The sequence below is a fragment of the Trachurus trachurus genome, assembly GCF_905171665.1.
Source record: "Trachurus trachurus genome assembly, chromosome: 15".
In the NCBI taxonomy this organism is placed as follows: domain Eukaryota; kingdom Metazoa; phylum Chordata; class Actinopteri; order Carangiformes; family Carangidae; genus Trachurus; species Trachurus trachurus.
In genome coordinates, this window is record NC_139906.1 from 7,001,718 (window position 1) to 7,019,621 (window position 17,904).

General features: G+C 43.4%; 1 protein-coding gene across 1 annotated transcript in view; it reads left to right on the plus strand.

Annotated features, from left to right (window-relative positions):
- LOC310998616 (NACHT, LRR and PYD domains-containing protein 3-like) overlaps positions 1 to 17,904 on the plus strand; it is a gene marked incomplete at its 3' end in the record, with an annotated part of 42,370 nt that extends 24,466 nt beyond the window's left edge. The window contains exons 7-12 of the mRNA XM_083988757.1: positions 1,217 to 1,390; positions 2,117 to 2,287; positions 5,441 to 5,614; positions 13,594 to 13,770; positions 15,724 to 15,897; positions 17,727 to 17,904. Of these exons, the coding sequence (XP_083844883.1) occupies positions 1,217 to 1,390; positions 2,117 to 2,287; positions 5,441 to 5,614; positions 13,594 to 13,770; positions 15,724 to 15,897; positions 17,727 to 17,904 (1,048 nt within the window). The remainder of the gene's footprint in view (positions 1 to 1,216; positions 1,391 to 2,116; positions 2,288 to 5,440; positions 5,615 to 13,593; positions 13,771 to 15,723; positions 15,898 to 17,726) is intronic.

Below are 17,904 nucleotides of genomic sequence, written 5' to 3' on the forward strand. Positions count from 1 at the left end.
GTTGTTGTTTATATTGATAAAAAGATAAAAAGTAGCCAAAAAAAGAGAAACGCTATAACCAAGTCCATGTTGAAAATTTAACTCGACTTTTATTTTGAGCAACTGAGATGAATTAAAAACAACGATGTGACAGATGCTCGTTAATCAGCTGAAACAGTCAATGACAGACTGACCTGTTATTGTAGATCACACACACAAACTTCCAACATCTGCAGCACCAGAGCATGACCGGATGGCTCCTCAGTCTCTCTCTCTGCCGGACACCGGAGCCCCCGGGGGGGCCGAACCATGCCAGCGGTGCTGATGGTCATAAAGTCGCGTTCGCAGCAGTAATATGCCTATATGATGAGGCATATTAGGGCCGTGATTCTCCTCAATCACTTGTGTTTAGTAAACTGCAGGAGCGTTTCATGAGATCGCTGGGTTTCCTGACGTGGTCGGTGACATGTGCGTCTGCAGCCTTCATCCACCGGGATGACGCTTATCAATCACAAAAACTATCAATCTATCAATGTCCAGATATTCAATGTTGCCGCCCTCTCCCTGTTCAAGGCGGTAATGTCGGTAAAGTCTCTCTTCTTGGCCGTCTTCCGTGTCTCCATGTCGTAAAAGGGGCAGGGCGACGCCTCTAAATCAGGAATATATCGGGGCGTGACATTTAAATGACGCTGGTTTTCAGCCGCCGGATTTATCACCACCACGCCGGTTCTACGCCGAAATCAGCAGCGTACACAATTTTAGTAAATCACACGTGACACTTGGCGTACACTGATATTTACACCAGAATCTACACCAGATCCTGCGCAAGTTTGATAAATGAGGGCCCATGGATCTATTATACATCCGTGGGAAACACTCATCGACGTAGTAACAACAACAGTTGACTACTGTCAGTCCCTCGGACACATGCGGCTGAATCTCACCCTTTAAATCATCATCATATTTGCACTGACATGACTCTCTGTTTGGATTTTGAATACAGTGGGGAAGTTTTCCTTCTTCTCTGTTGTACTGTAAGTGTTTATGCCTGGCAGCGCTACAGCGCCACACATGCTCCACACAGGCCTGGTACAGTGTATATGTATTACAGAGAAGATGAGCTGAACCTCAGATGTTCATCATATCATCACATCCTGTCATCAGATGCATCAACTGTGTTTTTACTACAGTCTAAAGCTGATTTTATTCTGACACATTTTATTTTCTCTCTTCACAGACTTGGTCGTAGTCAACTCTCAGAGAGTCACTGTGAAGTCGTGGTCTCAGCTCTGAAGTCCAGCCCCTCCCACCTGACAGAACTAGACCTGAGTAAAAATGACCTGGATGATTCAGCAGTGAAGGCTCTGTGTGCTGGACTGGAGAGTCCAAACTGTAGACTGGAGACTCTGAGGTGAGTTCACTGACTGGACCTGTTGGAGTTTGTCTCCACTTTGTCCTCACAGGTGGAGTCACTACGTCTGTGTTGAAGCAGCAGCAGCTTCTCATGAATATTAATTAGCTGTTTTCTCTCTCTCTCTGTATGTGGCTGTTTTGTTTTTTTAAGCACTTTAGTTATAGCTTTTTTTCCAGCAAATCAACCGCACCCAACCACCCCTCACAAGACAGAAAAAAATAAAATTAAAATAAATAATGAAAATAGAAAAAAGATTGATATAACTATACAGATGCACACTCACATATATAGATATAGCCTAAATAAAAAACATCTGCAGCTCATATACTCATACACACTCACATGTATGCCCACAAACACACACACACATCCACATGAACGGAATAAACTGCCATCAGCCATCAGCATTAAAAAGCTCTGGCATTTGACTATAAGATAGTACATTGTTCTTCTGAGGTTGTTGTTGCAAAGATGGCAATTTTGTTGTTCAGAGCCCTGCACAACCAAAACATGTGACCCACCATAGCTTGATGTGGCTGAATCTTGGGCATTCAGGATTAATATTGTATGTGACTATTTAACTTGCTTCCTGTTGCTTCAGCTGTTTGACTTTCTGAACTTGTTCTTTCTGAAGCTTCTTCAGCTCTGAACAGATGATGAAACACTGAACACTGTCAACAAGGGACTTTGTCCTCAACTCTCTTCTTTTTAAAAAAAATTCAGACTGAGCTGCATTTTGTCAGAGATCAGCTGTTCTTCTCTGGGCTCAGCTCTGAAGTCCAACCCCTCCCACCTGAGACACCTGGACCTGAGTGTAAACGACCTGCAGGATTCAGTAGTGAAGGATCTGAGTGGTTTTCTGGAGAGTCCAGACTGTAGACTGGAGACTCTGAGGTCAGTTCACTGACTGTTACTGTTGTAGATCTTAGGATCTTTGATCCACAATTGAACCTGACACCTCCAGACCAGCAGTAGCCAATCACATCCCTCCTTCATGTGTTGACAGGGTAACAGAGATCCAAGGCTTCACTGACGCCCAGATGGAGGAGTACTTCAGGAGGAGGTCCAGTGATGAAGATCTGTCCAGAAGAATCATCTCACACATCAAGACGTCCAAGACCCTCCACATCATGTGTCAAGTCCCAGTCTTCTGCTGGATCACTGCTACAGTTCTGGAGCACATGTTGACCACAGACCAGAGAGGAGAGCTGCCCAAGACCACGACTGACCTGTTCTCACACTTCCTGCTGGTCCAGACAAAGAGGAAGAAGAACAAGTACGGTGAAGGACATGAGACGAGTCCACAGGAGCTGATGAAGGCAGACAGGGAAGTACTTCTGAAGCTGGGGAGGCTGGCGTTGGAACAGCTGGAGAAAGGAAACATCATGTTCTACCAAGAAGACCTGGAGCAGTGTGGTCTTGATGTCACAGAGGCCTTGGTGAACTTAGGACTCTGCACTGAGATCTTCAAAAGGGAGAGTGTGATCTTCCAGAAAACAGTCTACAGCTTTGTTCATCTGAGTGTTCAGGAGTTTCTGGCTGCAGTCTACATGTTCCACTATTTCACCAACAGGAACACAGAAGTCCTGGAGAACTTCCTGGGAGAACAACATGATGCTTTAACCTTGGAAGACTTCCTGAAGAAAGCCATGCAGAAATCCCTCAGCAGTGAAAATGGTCACCTGGACCTGTTTGTTCGCTTCCTTCATGGCCTCTCTCTGGAGTCCAATCAGAAGCTGTTAGGAGGTCTGCTTGGTCAGACAGACAACAGTTCAGAAATCATCCAGAAAATCATCAACAACCTGAAGGAGATGAATAGTGATGAAATCTCTCCTGACAGAAGCATCAATATCTTACTCTGTCTGACAGAGATGAATGACCAGTCAGTTCATGAGGAGATCCAACAGTTCATTAAGTCAGAGAACAGATCAAAGGAGAGACTCTCTGAGATCCACTGCTTAGCTCTGGCCTACATGCTGCAGATGTCAGAGCAGGTTCTGGATGAGTTAGACCTGGAGAAGTACAACACATCAGATCAGGGACGACTGAGACTGATCCCAGCTGTGAGGAACTGCAGAAAGGCTCGGTGAGTCCAGACATGATTGTTACAATTATTGATCAGTATAGTGACGTTCACTTAAACATAGTTGTCATTTATTTGTATCGTTCTTAGAGCCCATATGTATTTAATGAATCTGCATAAGTATTTTATCGTTTCGCCGTTTAATCCAGACAGAAGCAGCGTTTTGTGGGGCTGAAAACAGTATTTTATGGAAAGAATCCCAGATTGAGAAAATCTGAAAACGCTGCCCCAGCTTTTTTGTGTAGAAACCCAAAACTGTTTTTTTTTTAAACGATGATATCATGCCCCCTTCTGCTCTGTAACCTGAGACACACCTCTACACATTAACGCCATGGATCTATTATACATCCGTGGTTTAACAGTGAATGTAACAGTGGCTGACTACTGTTGGTCGCTTGGACACTGCGGCTGAATCTCGCCCGTTCAATCATCATTGATTATCTATTATATTATCGATGATGTTTGCACTGACACGACTCCTAGTCAACATTTATGGATTCTAGCTTTTCTTGAAATTGTGTAGATGCCAGGGCCGTCCCTGACCAAAATGGGGCCCTAAGCGAAAAAATTTCGTCGGGCCCTCCTATAATCGATTATAATGCAAACTACAACCACTAATACTGGCAGTTTAGCAGTTATATACTTATACTAATATTAATTTTAAAAAAAAACAATTGCTATCGCTATCTATTATTACTATTATTGTCATTATTATTATCATTATTATTATTATTATTATTATTATTATTATTACTATATAGGCTACAACTACAATCCTAATAAAACATACTAATTCAGTACCAAAGAGACTGATATTTCAAAATGTAGCTACATTCAAATTTAGTTCCTTCTGTCAACCAAAGTATCAAATACACTCATTTCTATCAATATTTATCTCTAATATCTCCTCCAAAGCTGCCTGTCATAGATTAAATTCACCAACAGATCCTTGTGTGGAGATAAAATAGATTATAAAGTTTAGCCGAAAATACGACCAACAACTGATAAATTTACCACTGCCTTTCAACAGAGGTGAATGCATATGCAGACAAAGGTGTTAACAAGACATTATAAATGATAAGGGCCGCTGGAAAATAACTTTCATCTCCAGACCACAGTCCACATGGAGGCTAGCAGCATCTCTCCTCCTACCTGCAGCAGCAGCTGTGCTGAGCATGGAGGTTTAGTGCTTATGCCACAAAGTTTTACATTTTTACTAGTGCTGGCTTTAACACCATTAGCAGCATTAACGGACATTAACCCAGCCCAGCACTAACTTCAACAAATGCCCACCTTCGAGAGAAGCACGAGTTTCCTCTTGTTTTGCTTTTTTCCCCTCTTGCTCGCGCCTGACTCGTTCTTTTCGAAGCCGTGATCACGTCTTCACCTGCAGCTGCTTGACAAGTGCCTGCAGCGCATCTGACCAGTGATTGGTCAGATCGACGCGTGACGGCGCGTGCGGTGTCAGATTACAAAAAAAAGGGTCTCTTCTCCCTCTTCTCCTGCCTCGCGCTGACAGCTGATCTAGTAGCGCGCACCACGGCTGTGCATATGCGCATCCTTTGTGCAAAACGGGGCCCCTATTGGATCGCGGGGCCCTACGCACTGTGCGTGATCTGCGTGTAGGCAGGGGCGGCCCTGGTAGATGCCCACCAATTGTGTAGATCACCACCAAACATTTAGGTTCTGCAAAATCTGTTGCTCCATGTTGTCAGTCGCTGCCTTCTCCACCTGCTCGTCTTCACAGCCTAGGATATGACACATCCACTATCGACGTCACACTTTGCAAGGAAAAAACAACTATTTTTTGGTTTTTCGCTCTGAACACTCCAGCCATGTTTCATGTCAAACTCGACAGAGAAGATGAGCTGAACCTCAGATGTTCATCACATGTATCAGCTGTGTTTTTACTACAGTCTAAAGCTGATTTTTATTCTGACACATTTTATTTTCTCTCTTCACAGACTTACTGATTGTCAACTCTCAGAGAGTCACTGTGAAGTCATGGCCTCAGCTCTGAAGTCCAGCCCCTCCCACCTGACAGAACTGGACCTGTGCTGGACAGACCTGGATGATTCATCAGTGAAGGTTATGATTGCTGGACTGGAGAGTCCAAACTGTAGACTGGAGACTCTGAGGTGAGTTCACTGACTGGACCTGTTGGAGTTTGTCTCCACTTTGTCCTCACAGGTGGAACTGGTAGAGTTTAAGAGGCGGAGTCACTACTGTAATGTTCATGCAATGTTATAGTTTGTTCATAGGGAGGCGCTCTTGAGTTACTATTGTGTTTGGTTACGCTTGCAGAAGAAGTAAAGTTCAGAGGTAAACAGATAGCGAGAGGAAATATGACATGGTTTTTGAGAAGCCGACTAAAAATATCTAAACGTCACAAATTGTGTTGGAGTCTTTTTCTAAAACTTAACACTGGCGACGAGGATTACATTTTTTTTTCTCCACGAACATGGCCGCTGCACTGCTGTCATTCCCTGCTTTTGACATCGACGAAGATCAAACCTCATCCATACGCTGGAAAAAGTGGTTATAGCGCTTTGAAAGCTTCATAGTCGCTCTGTATATAAAGGATGATACAAGAAAACATGTAATACTTTTGCATTATGCTGGAGACGGTGTACAAGACATCTTTGACACACTTACTGACACTGGGGAAGCAAAAGACTATAAACGCGCAAAGGACAAGCTGAGTGAGTACTTATGGATATTATCAGTTGGAACTAGAGCCTTCCTCACGATACATCACAACATTCTCCACTCACGTTGGCCTGCAACGTTACAAGAGACTGAGTTTCGGAGTTTCCTCAGCTGCAGAGGTATTCCAAAATGCCATTCAGCAAGCCCTGGATGGCATCCCAGGAGTTATCAACTTAAGTGATGACATTCTGGTGTTTGGCAGAACAAGGGCTGCACATGATCAAGCTTTGAGGGCCACATTTCAGCGACTCAACAATGCCAACATGGCCAAATGCTCATCTACTCTGGACCTTTTCAGATACACATTCTCAGATGGGGGTTTTTATCCAGATCCCAGCCAGGTTCAGGCACTGCATGATGCTACTGCCCCAACCAATGCTAGTGAGGTCTGCAGTCTTCTTGGCATGGCAAATTACAGTGCCCACTTCATCAAGGACATTGCGACAATAACTCAACCTTTACGGGAACTTACAAAAAAACAGATGACAGATGAACACCAGAGGTCCCTTGATAAAATTAAACAAATGGCGCATTTCCACTAGCACGGCTCGGCTCGATACGGCTCGGCTCGGCGCGCTATTTGCGTGTTTCCACTAGCACGCAGTACCTGCAACCAGGTAGACTTTTGGTATCACCTCAGCCCTGGTTCCAAGCGAGCCGAAGCGTTACTAAAACGTGACGTCAGCCGACTGCCTTCCACTGATTGAGAAATTCTACAATCCACGTCAGCCAGGGCCACAATCCCTAAACTTGACAAAATATTCTCTACACTGGGGATTCCACTTGAGGTCAAAACAGACAATCGCCCACCCTTCCAAAGCTCAGAATTTGCTGATTTTGCAACATACCTGGGTTTCAAACATAGAAAGATCACTCCCCTCTGACCTCAGGCTAATGCAGAGGTCGAATGACATTGTTAGTCAGGTATAGCCTAGTTTAAATTATCTTTGAGCGCACCTGCAAGTTGAGACCATATATTAATATTCTTCTCATTAGCACCATGTAGTCGGGCAGTTGATAGTTCTATACCGTAAAACACCAAATAAGGGCCCGGGCGTTTATTTGCTTAAATCGCTCAAATCAACCGGCGTTTATTAGGGACCTGCGTTTATTTGGGACCTGCGTTTATTAATAGTGTTCAACCTGGACCTCCTTCTGGGGAAAGAGGCTTCACTCTGTGGCGGCAGGTGGCGGTGGAATGATACGCGTTTCTCAAGGCATTACTGTAAATACGGCCAGGGCGGACTCGTTCTCGGTCTCGCTGACCTCCGCCGGCTGGCCCGCACAGGTACCAGGAGACTGAGACCCCCGTCATGTCGGTCCTCCGCCCTTCTTGATCCGCCGCAAGTTGCAAAAACCCTGCGGACGCCCAGTCTCTCCACTCCTCTCCCACACTTCAGCACCTGTGTTGGCTCGCACCACCGTCCTTTTTTTTTCTTTTTTTTTTTTGATTGAATGAAGTAGACCTATAACTAATAATAATTAGGGCCGGGACTTTAACGTATTAATTACGATTAATCAACTACACAAAAATTAACGCGTTAAAAAAATTAACGCATTTTAATCGCACTTATTTAAAAAAAATTTTTTTTTTTTTTTTTTTCCTTTTTTTTTCTTTTTTTTTTTCTCACGTGTGTCTACGTGCGGTGCGCCCGCACGCGAGAGAGGCGGCAGTTTGAGAGGCTGACTGGCAGAGATGAGAGCTGGTGAAACGCTAGCATGTTAAAACACCATCTCTGATCTCTGCCTGCACAACAGACACGGGCGCACGCTAAATGCACTATATAGCTCTAATTGCTCAGCTGCAGCGCTATATCTATGACCTGTCACTGTCACAGGTGCAGCTCATCTCATTATGATAGGACTTCACCCTCAGAGCTGTCTGTCTTCAGACTGTCCTGACCTGTCCCTGAACATCACACAGGGACAACATGGAGCTGCCTGTGTGATTGGTTACTGAGTTTTATTAATGTTTACATCAGGCTGAGTTCAACAAATCAGTTTATGCTACTGTGATTTAAGTAGCCTAGTTAAATACTACAGTAATCATCATAGTGTATTGGAAGGAAAGACCATTTAATCTGGATGTATCAAATATTGATTAATGAATTAATCGATAATTTGCATCCCTAGTCTGTTGGTCTTGGTTAAGTACCACCTTGAATGCTTAAGCTTATGTATTCAGTCATTCAATGGTATACTAAAATCCATGTGAAAAAAAATGCTTCTCACTGTTCTCAGGTCAAATATTTATATGCGATTAAAATGCGATTAATTGCGATTAATTCATTACAAAGCCTCTGATTAATTTGATTAATTTTTTTAATCGAGTCCCAGCCCTAATAATAATGCAACGTATAGCCTAACTAAATACGCGTATGAGTAATCAGAGGACAGTCTGTTTACGCTACTTTTAAAAGGAGTAAAGTCATTTAAAACGAGGAGCGAGCTGAGCCGAGCCGACACTGTGCAGCCCAGGACAGGTGCTGAAGTGCGGCTGAGAGCAGTGGACAGACCGGGCAGGAGCAACCAGCCCAGAGGCGTCTCATCGGTCCTCAGCCGTCTTTAACGTCACGAGACAGCCGCTATATTTGCATAGAATATTTTTTGGCAACCAGAAAAACAATGTTTGACCCGGCGTTTATTTGGGATGGGCGTTTAATATAAAAAATATTTTGCTACATCCCGGCAGTTAATTGGGACCGGCGGCAATTTGGGACTCGGCCATTATTTGAAGTTTTACGGTATATACAATATCCATAAAAGTAAAAGCCCATTGACGGAATGTAAGACTGTGAGGAGTTTTCCACCTAGTAGCCACAAGTTTCTTTGCTGCTGTTAATCCAGCAGAGAATATGTGCTGTGCACATTTCAAATACAAATGTAAAATATCGTTTGGCAAAAATATTGCTGGGGATAGCAAAATATTGATCGATAAAAGCGATGAGAGTTTGGAAGCGATCATACTCAAAAACTCTGAAACCCCAATGCATTCGATGTCATATGGAAAAAAGTGGCAAGTGCATTTGATGTACACAGAGTGCAATATGGAGTATCTAATAGTTTCATAGTGCATAGCCTTTGGGGAGCTAAGTAAGTTCTGTGTAGAAACTTTAAAGGGATAGTTCAACATTTTGGCAAATTGGCCCATTGCCATAATCCCTATAGTCATAGCAGTAGGTTCATTATCTTTAATTGTCGGTGCAAGCTATTTTTAGAACGGCGGAGCAGAGCAGTAGGCTGCTCAGAGCTACAATACGGAGGCTAAAGGAATTTCTTGGTTTCCCTCATCAAACTCATCAAATAGACAATCCAACAACTCCAAAACGCTGTTGTGGACAAGTTGTGAGCTGCACAATCACCACGCTATGAGATAATAACAGAACGTTACAAGAGTGGCAACTCTTACACTTTTGCGATACACGTTTGTATCGATACGTCTCAAAAACCACCTCATGAGAGCGTAAAAACTTTTTAGCGATATTTGAGAGTTTTTTCGAAATGTAGGTGTTTCCATTACCAGTTTTTAATTTCGATATTTAGGTTTTGCGCACTTCAAGGGGTAATGGAAACGCACCTATTGTCACAGAGAAGAGCAGAGGGAGATTGGCGGAGAGTGTGTGTGGGGGTAATTAAGCTGGCTGAAGATCTGCCCAGCACACCTGTTTCAGGTTAGCCTATCACCATGCACACACACACTCACTCTGTAAGTAAGTGTAATCAAACCATTTTAATAGAGGGCGGAGAGTGAAAGCTCAATAGTAGAGTTTAAAATTAGGGAGCAACAGCCCGCCATCAGCCCTAGCTCAATGCAATATCGAAAATTTTAAACGAGGACGTTTCCTGTGCCATACAAATTTGGAAACTGCAGAGTTCAGTTTAGTCCAATATTGGGGCGGTGGGGGCAGCGGGAGCATGGAACTAATAAAAACGGAAGTGAATAAAAAAATATCAAACTACACAAACTGGAGACCAACAAAATTATGTATTTGACTTCTAATGCATCTCTGCATTCAGAGCATATTCACAAAAGAATAAATATCAACATTGTTACCGCAGAATAAACGGCACAAGCAGCTCAGTGTTTTCAGAGTTGGAGTTTTCTCGTCCACTGACCATCTGTTATCAGGTCAGGGCGCATGATGTCTGTCCAACTACCCATTTCTCCGACCGTACATTTCTTTATTTTTGCGTCAATTAGTCCGACCTCCCATTTCTCCAACTTAAAGGGATAGTAGCATTTTTTTTAAAGTGGGGTTGTATGATCTACAAATAGCCCCTAAGTACTTTAATTGCAGTAGAAGACTCTCTGCACTCCTCCCGTTAGCAACGCCAGCCCATAGCCCTGCCCAGAGATTTACAACATACAGTGTTATGAACACACCCAGAGAAACAGCCTATTTTCGCAGCCTAAAAAAAAAAAATACACAGTTCCATTGTTTGCTATAATATATTTTTTCCAGCCCCTCAGTTGGTTAGGTCCAAATTTTCCTGCACTTTCAGGGGCTGGAAAAAATTGTGCTATGGGCTGGCATTACTAACGGGAGGAGTGCAGAGAGTCTTCTACTGCAATTAAAGTACTTAAGGGCTATTTGTAGATCATACAACCCCACTTAAAAAAATGCTACTATCCCTTTAAGTAGCCCTAACCCTTAACCGTACCCTAAACCTAACCTTAAAGCAGAAGTAAGTGATATATTTGTATAAGTCTTAAAGCAGAAGTAAGTGGTCCGGTCGTTTTCGCTAATGCTGCGTTCCAGGCAGGCTTTTGAAATCGTAAATTACAGCTTCAAGTCACAACTTACGACTTTGTAGCGTTCCAGGCAACCCACTCGTGTTTCTCCGACCTGTTTTACCGGTGAAAGTCACTATAACGGCCACTCGTAACTTCCGACCGGTGAACTCGTACCAGATCGAACTGGTACCACTTCACGGTCGGAAAAATACGAGTTTCCTTGAACGCACCATAACAGTCCTCGTCCCTACGTCGCCACATTCACGGCGTTCCTTGGCTGCACACACAGCCCTGCATGCCGTTCTCTCTCCTCATTGGATAAAAACTGTAGGATACGATAAATGTTTTCTCTTCGGCTCAGAGCAGAGCAGAGTGACTGACAGACCCGTGTTTCAGACCAAACACTCTATGTAAGTGATTGCTGTCGGAAGATATAACTATTTAAGACTTATATTAACACAAATATATCACTTACTTCTGCTTTAAATAGTTATATCTTCCAACAGCAATCACTTACATAGAGTGTTTGGACCGAAACACGGGTCTGTCAGTCACTCTGCTCTGCTCTGAGCCGAGGAGAAAACATTTATCGTATCCTACAGTTTTTATCCAATGAGGAGAGAGAACGGCATGCAGGGCTGTGTGTGCAGCCAAGGGACGCCGTGAATGTGGCGACGTAGGGACGAGGACTGTTATGGTGCGTTCAAGGAAACTTGTAACTCCTGTTTTTCTGACCTGTGAAGTTGTATCAGTTTGATCTGGTACGAGTTCACAGGTCGGAAGTTACGAGTGGCAGTTATAGTGCACTTTCACAGGTAAAACAGGTCGGAAAAACATGAGTGGGTTGCCTGAAACGCTACAAAGTCGTAAGTTGTGACTTGAAGCTGTAATTTACGATTTCAAAAGCCTGCCTGGAACGCAGCATTAGCGAAAATGACCGGGTGGCTTACTTCTGCTTTAACACTGTAGAATGGTTAGTCAGTGAGCCGTCAGACTTTTGGGCAGTCGGACTGATGTATGCTTCCCATCAGGTCGCTCTGACTCCACACTGCTCCTCACAGCAGCAGACATGATGCTGCTGGAGCCTGCTCTGTCTCTACACTGACCTGTCGCTCTACTGGACACTGAATCCTCCGCCTCTGACACTAATAAAAAAAACGTCTCCGTGCGAGGCTTCAAACACATGGCGACCGGAGACAGGCTCCGGTTCAGGATCCGGGCTTGAGCATGGAGCACTACTTTTTTGCTATAATGAAACAAAAGCCAAGGATCTAAACACCTTGTTTCAAAATTTGTATCATTGTTTTCCAAAGTTTCAGTTTTGTCAACAAACCATATCAAGTCTGCATGGGAGGCAGGTCTTGGTACGGGGCTGTCCAATGAGGTGTGGAGGGAATGGTTGGAAAAGATTCATTTAGCAGCTGATCCAATATAGAATCATGCACAGATTACATTATTCCAAGGTAAAACTCAATGAAATGTATCCTGATGTTTCCAATATTTGTGACAAGTGCAACCAAGGAATAGGGACCCTGGGGCACATGTTTTGGCTCTGTCCAAAGATGGTTTCTTTTTGGCAACAGATCTTTTCATGGTATAGTAATGTCCATGATGTGCAGCTGGATCCAGATGTAGTTTTTGTTTTGTTTGGTTGCTCCAAAGCTTTTTTTTCACTCCCACGCCCTATGCAGGTGACCATCAGATTTGGCACTTTGGTGGCAAAAACGTTGATACTTAACGACTGGAAGGCTATTGACCCTCCTAGCTTTTCCAGGTGGCTCAGGGAAATGGTCTCAGGGATACACCTAGAAAGGCTTCGTAGCAATCCGGGTACTGTTACACCACCCGTGTTGTCTGACTGTGTCTGGGCCCCCATTGCTGAACATATTAACACTTTGGGATTTGTGTAGATGTCTGGGTAATGTTTGTTGTTGTTGTTGTTTTGTTTTTTGTTCTTCCTGTGTTTGTTTGCTTGTTTGTTTTGGCTTTGTGTTTCTGTTTTTGTTTTTTTGTTGTTGTTTTTATTGTTTGGCTTGTGTACTTGTTAGTTGTGGGGATTTTGGATTGATTTTGAAAATAATAAAAAATATATATATAATTGGAAGAATATTAATGAGCTGTTTTCTCTCTCTGCATGTGGCTGTTTTTAAAGCATTTTATTAATAGCCTTTTTCAGGTTACAGAACAATTAACATTTTACAGCAAATCAACCGCTCCTCACAAGACAGGAAAGAATTAAATAAAAATAAATGAATAAAATAATGAAAATAGAAAAAAGATCTATATAACTATACAGCATGTAGATGCACACTCATATATACCCTAAATAAAAACATCTGCAACTCACACACACACACACACACACACACACACACACACACACACACACACACACACACACACACACACACACACACACACACACACACACACACACACACACACACACACACATGTATGCCCACAAACACACACACATCCACATAAATGGAAAAAAAAACTGCCATCAGCATTAAAAAGCTCTGGCATTTGACTATAAGATAGTAAATTGTTCTTCTGAGAGTGTTGTTGCAAAGATGGCAGTTACAGGATCAGGCCCAACAGATGATGAGATACTGAACGTTGTCAACAAGGAACTTCCTCCTCAACTCACTTCTTTTATTCTTCATTCAGATTGTGGAGCTGCAGTTTGTCAGAGATCAGCTGTTCTTCTCTGGCCTCAGCTCTGAAGTCCAACCCCTCCCACCTGAGAGAACTGGACCTGAGCTGCAACAACAACCTTCATGATTCAGCAGTGAAGGATCTGAGTGGTTTTCTGGAGAGTCCAGACTGTAGACTGGAGACTCTGAGGTCAGACTCTGTTTTATTTCTGTGTTCAGATAATTGTGATGTGAAAGTTGTGTTGACACTGAGCTGCAGACATGAAGCTGATATTATACTGATCCACACTGAGGGTCGTCATGGTGATGTCTGTTTTCTTCTCTGGTTTTAGTCCGGTCACTGTTTCTTAGGGGTGTCCTTGACTGAGGATTTTCAGTTGTCAGAAATATATTGAAAGCCTTAAACCTGGTGCACTTTGACAGCAATATTGAGAGGCTGCATCTGTAAATAACTACACACACCTTATCAACCTAAGATCATCAGTGGTGATCATCCAGAGAAGACACAACGTCAATGAATCTTGATGAGAACACACAAACAGGAGACTCGCCCCCGGTCACCTCTCTCACTCTGGCCTCCTCCCGTCATCTCTCCTTTTTGTGTCTACAAATTAACAACATTTAAGCACACATCCATCCATCTACAGTAGGCCATGAAGGCAGTGAGGAAAGTATCCAGACTCCCTTCAATTGTTTCCACTATTTGTTATTTTGCAGCTTTATGTTAAAATAAAAACAATCCCCCCTCAATCCACACTCACCACCCCACCGTGACAGGACAACCCCAGAATTTTAAACAAGTTTCTTTTATTCCTCTTTGAGATGGTTCTGCACGTTGATTTGAGTCTAGCTGTGTTGAGTTAAATACATGTACAGATCTGGACAAGGCTTAAAATGTTCTGCTGCACCTAAAGTTACTCTGGCTGAGCCCAGAGATCTTGTGTGGGGATGGGAAAAAGTTTCAGAAGATTAACCGTTGCTGCAGCTTCCACCAATCTGGCCTATATGGCAGAGTAGCCCAACAAAAGCCTCTCCTCAGTGTTAGACAAATGAAAGGCTGCATAGAGTTACTCATAGCCTTTGGGTGGTTGTTTGACAAATCTATGCCGCCTTTCATGTGTCTTTCTCTGAGGAGAGGCTCAGCCAGAGTGATCTGTGGGTTCTTGGTCACTTCTCTGACCAAAGATTTTCTCCTCCAACTGTTCAGTTTGGCTGAACAGCTGCAGCTCTAAGAAGAGTCCTGGTTGACCTAAACTACCTCCATGTAAGAATGATGGAGGCCACTTTGCTCTTAGAAACAATAAATGCAGCAGAATATTTTTTAAAGCCTTGTCCAGATCTGTATACAGTTCTGTCTCTGAGCTCTTGGGGCAGTTCCTTTGACCTCATGGATCTCATTTTGCTCAGATGCAATTGAGCCATAAGTTCTTATTTAGAGAGGTGTGTACCTTTCCAAATCATGTCCAAACTATTTAACTCAACACAGTTGGACTCAAATGTAGGTGCAGAACCATCTCAAAGAGGAATAAAAGAAATTGACAGCAGCTGAATGACCTACAGGAGTGTCAGAGCAAAAGGTCTGAATACGTGTTCAATCAGGTTATAAGTTTTTCTTTGTTTAATTAATTTGCAGAATTTCTAAAATTCTGGGTTTGTGCTGTCATGGGATGGTGAGTGTAGATTGATGAGAAAAAAAGCTGAAAAATAACAAATAGTGAAAACTTGAAGGGATACTGTCCATACCCACTGTATCTATCTATTCTCATTATTTTTAAACTGACCAGGATCCAATTGTCTCTGTAGCTAACATCAGGTACCTGACCTCTCATCTCTATACACGCACACACCTACCTACCTGTATTTATTTAGGCTATCTATAAGATTTATCTCTTTTTATCTCATTATAACTATAATGTTAAGAGAAGAACGTGCTTTGTACCACTATCATCACCTCTATTTGTTGTTGCAGTTACTGTGAAAAGAGCTGTTTTGTGACTGTTTAACCTGCTTCCTGTTGTTTCTGCTGTTTGACTTTCACTTTCTGGGCTTGTTCTTTCTTTCTTTCTTTCTTTTTTTCATTCTTTCTGAAGCTTCTTCAACAAGGAACTTTGTCCTCAACTCAGTTCTTTTATTCTTTATTCAGATTGGTGAACTGTATTTTGTCAGAGACCAGCTGTTCTTCTCTGGTCTCAGCTCTGAAGTCCAACCACTCCTACCTGATACACCTGAACCTGAGCCTCAACAACCTGCAGGATTCAGTAGTGAAGGATCTGAGTGGTATTCTGGAGAGTCCAGACTGTAGACTGGAGACTCTGGAGTAAGTTCACTAACTGTTACTTGTAGATCTTAGATCTTTGATCCACAACTGAACCTGATTGATCTTCACTCAAGAATCACTGACTTAGATTTACTCCTGTTTCCAGTTGTTCTTCTCTCACACTGAGAACGGTGTGTATGTGTGTGTGTGTGTGTGTGTGTGTGTGTGCACGTGTGCGTGTGTGCGTGCGGACGTGTTTTTTTTAAATTTCTACTACTGCTACTCCCATGCGATGAACACCACGAGTACAGAACAAATCAAGATCAAAGATGACACGCTGGAGGAAGTAGAGTCCTTCACCTATTTGGGGAGTGTGATCGATAACAAGGGAGGAACAGATTCTGATGTAAAAGCAAGAATAGGTAAGGCCAGAGCCGCCTTCCTACAACTCAAAAACATCTGGCGCTCCAGAGAGATAAAAGAAGTAACTAAAATAAGAATCTTCAACTCCAACGTAAAATCTGTCTTGTTCTATGGAGCCGAGACCTGGAGAATGTTGAAAACCACAATCAGTAAAGTGCAAACCTTCATTAACAGCTGCTTAAGAAAAATTCTGAAGATCTACTGGCCAGACAAGATTACGAACCAAGATATGTGGGCAAGGACGAACCAGGCACCAGCTATGGACGAAATAGGACGAAGAAGATGGAACTGGATAGGACACACACTTCGGAAACCAGCATCTAACATCACTAGACAGGCTCTAACTTGGAACCCACAAGGGAGGAGAAATAGAGGCCGGCCCAAAAATACCTGGCGGAGAGATCTCCAGGCTGACACCAAGAAGATGGGATACAACTGGTTGCAGATTGAAAAGAAAGCCAGTGACCGAGTGCTCTGGAGGTCCCTTGTCAATGGCCTATACCCCAGCAAGGGGTGTCAGGCGTAAATGAATGAATGACTCCCATGTGTCTTCTACTGACTTATTCTCTCTTTTTTCCGGCTGGGTTTCCTGCTGGGTTTTAAAAATGCCGCTAATTCGTGGCTTTCTCTTGACGTCACGTCCCACTCTGAGTTTGACCAATGAGCACAGAGTAAATCTCAAGCCCCACCCGGGAGTTTTTTGGGACCGATCGGAGTACCTACCCCTAGAAAGGGACTCCTTTCACCCCCATAAAGCTTCCTGTAAATGGTCCTGCTGAGGAAGTTCCTGCAGTTGAGACACACACTGACGGGGTAAAATGACCGTAAAATGACAGCAAACGTCCTACAGTGGAAACGCGGCCTTATGCTGCGTTCACATGGAGTCTGGTAAACGGCAAATGCTGCTGGACGGAACGGCAAAAACAAACAAACTGTCAGACGGCACGGCACAAGGCAAGACGCGTCACCATGTTGCTATGGCAACGTCAACATACTCACACTCACACGTCACGTTCGGTTGAGTTTACCGTCGCGGCAGACGGTAAAAGTTAAAATATTTGAACTCGGGATGGCATTGCCGTTTGCCATTGCCGGCGCCGGTATTTTTTGCCGTGATCCCCCAAGTTTTACCGCCGCTCTCTCGTCCACTAACATGGAGTCCGGCATGCTGTCTGCCGTTTACCGGACTCCATGTGAACGCAGAATTAGTCCTGGATCAGGACTGGACCTTTAAACTTTGATCCAGTCCTGAATCTCAGTGTTTAGTCCAACACATCTGATCAGATATTGATTGTACATTGACAGACTGACCTGAGTTCAGCAGCAGCTGATGAACCTGTGCTGACATGTAGATGATGTGTGTAGAAGGCCACGTTATGATGATCCACAATAACAGAAGGACAAAGTCATTTTAGACATTGATCATTGATCAGCACTCATCTGATTTTATTTTATTCTTTATTCAGATTGAAGAGCTGCAGTTTGTCAGAGATCAGCTGTTCTTCTCTGGTCTCAGCTCTGAAGTCCAACCCCTCCCACCTGAGAGAACTGGACCTGGGTGGAAACGACCTGAACTCTTCAGACCTGCAGCAGCTTGATGATCTTGTGGAGAGTCCAGACTGTAGACTGGAGACTCTGAGGTGA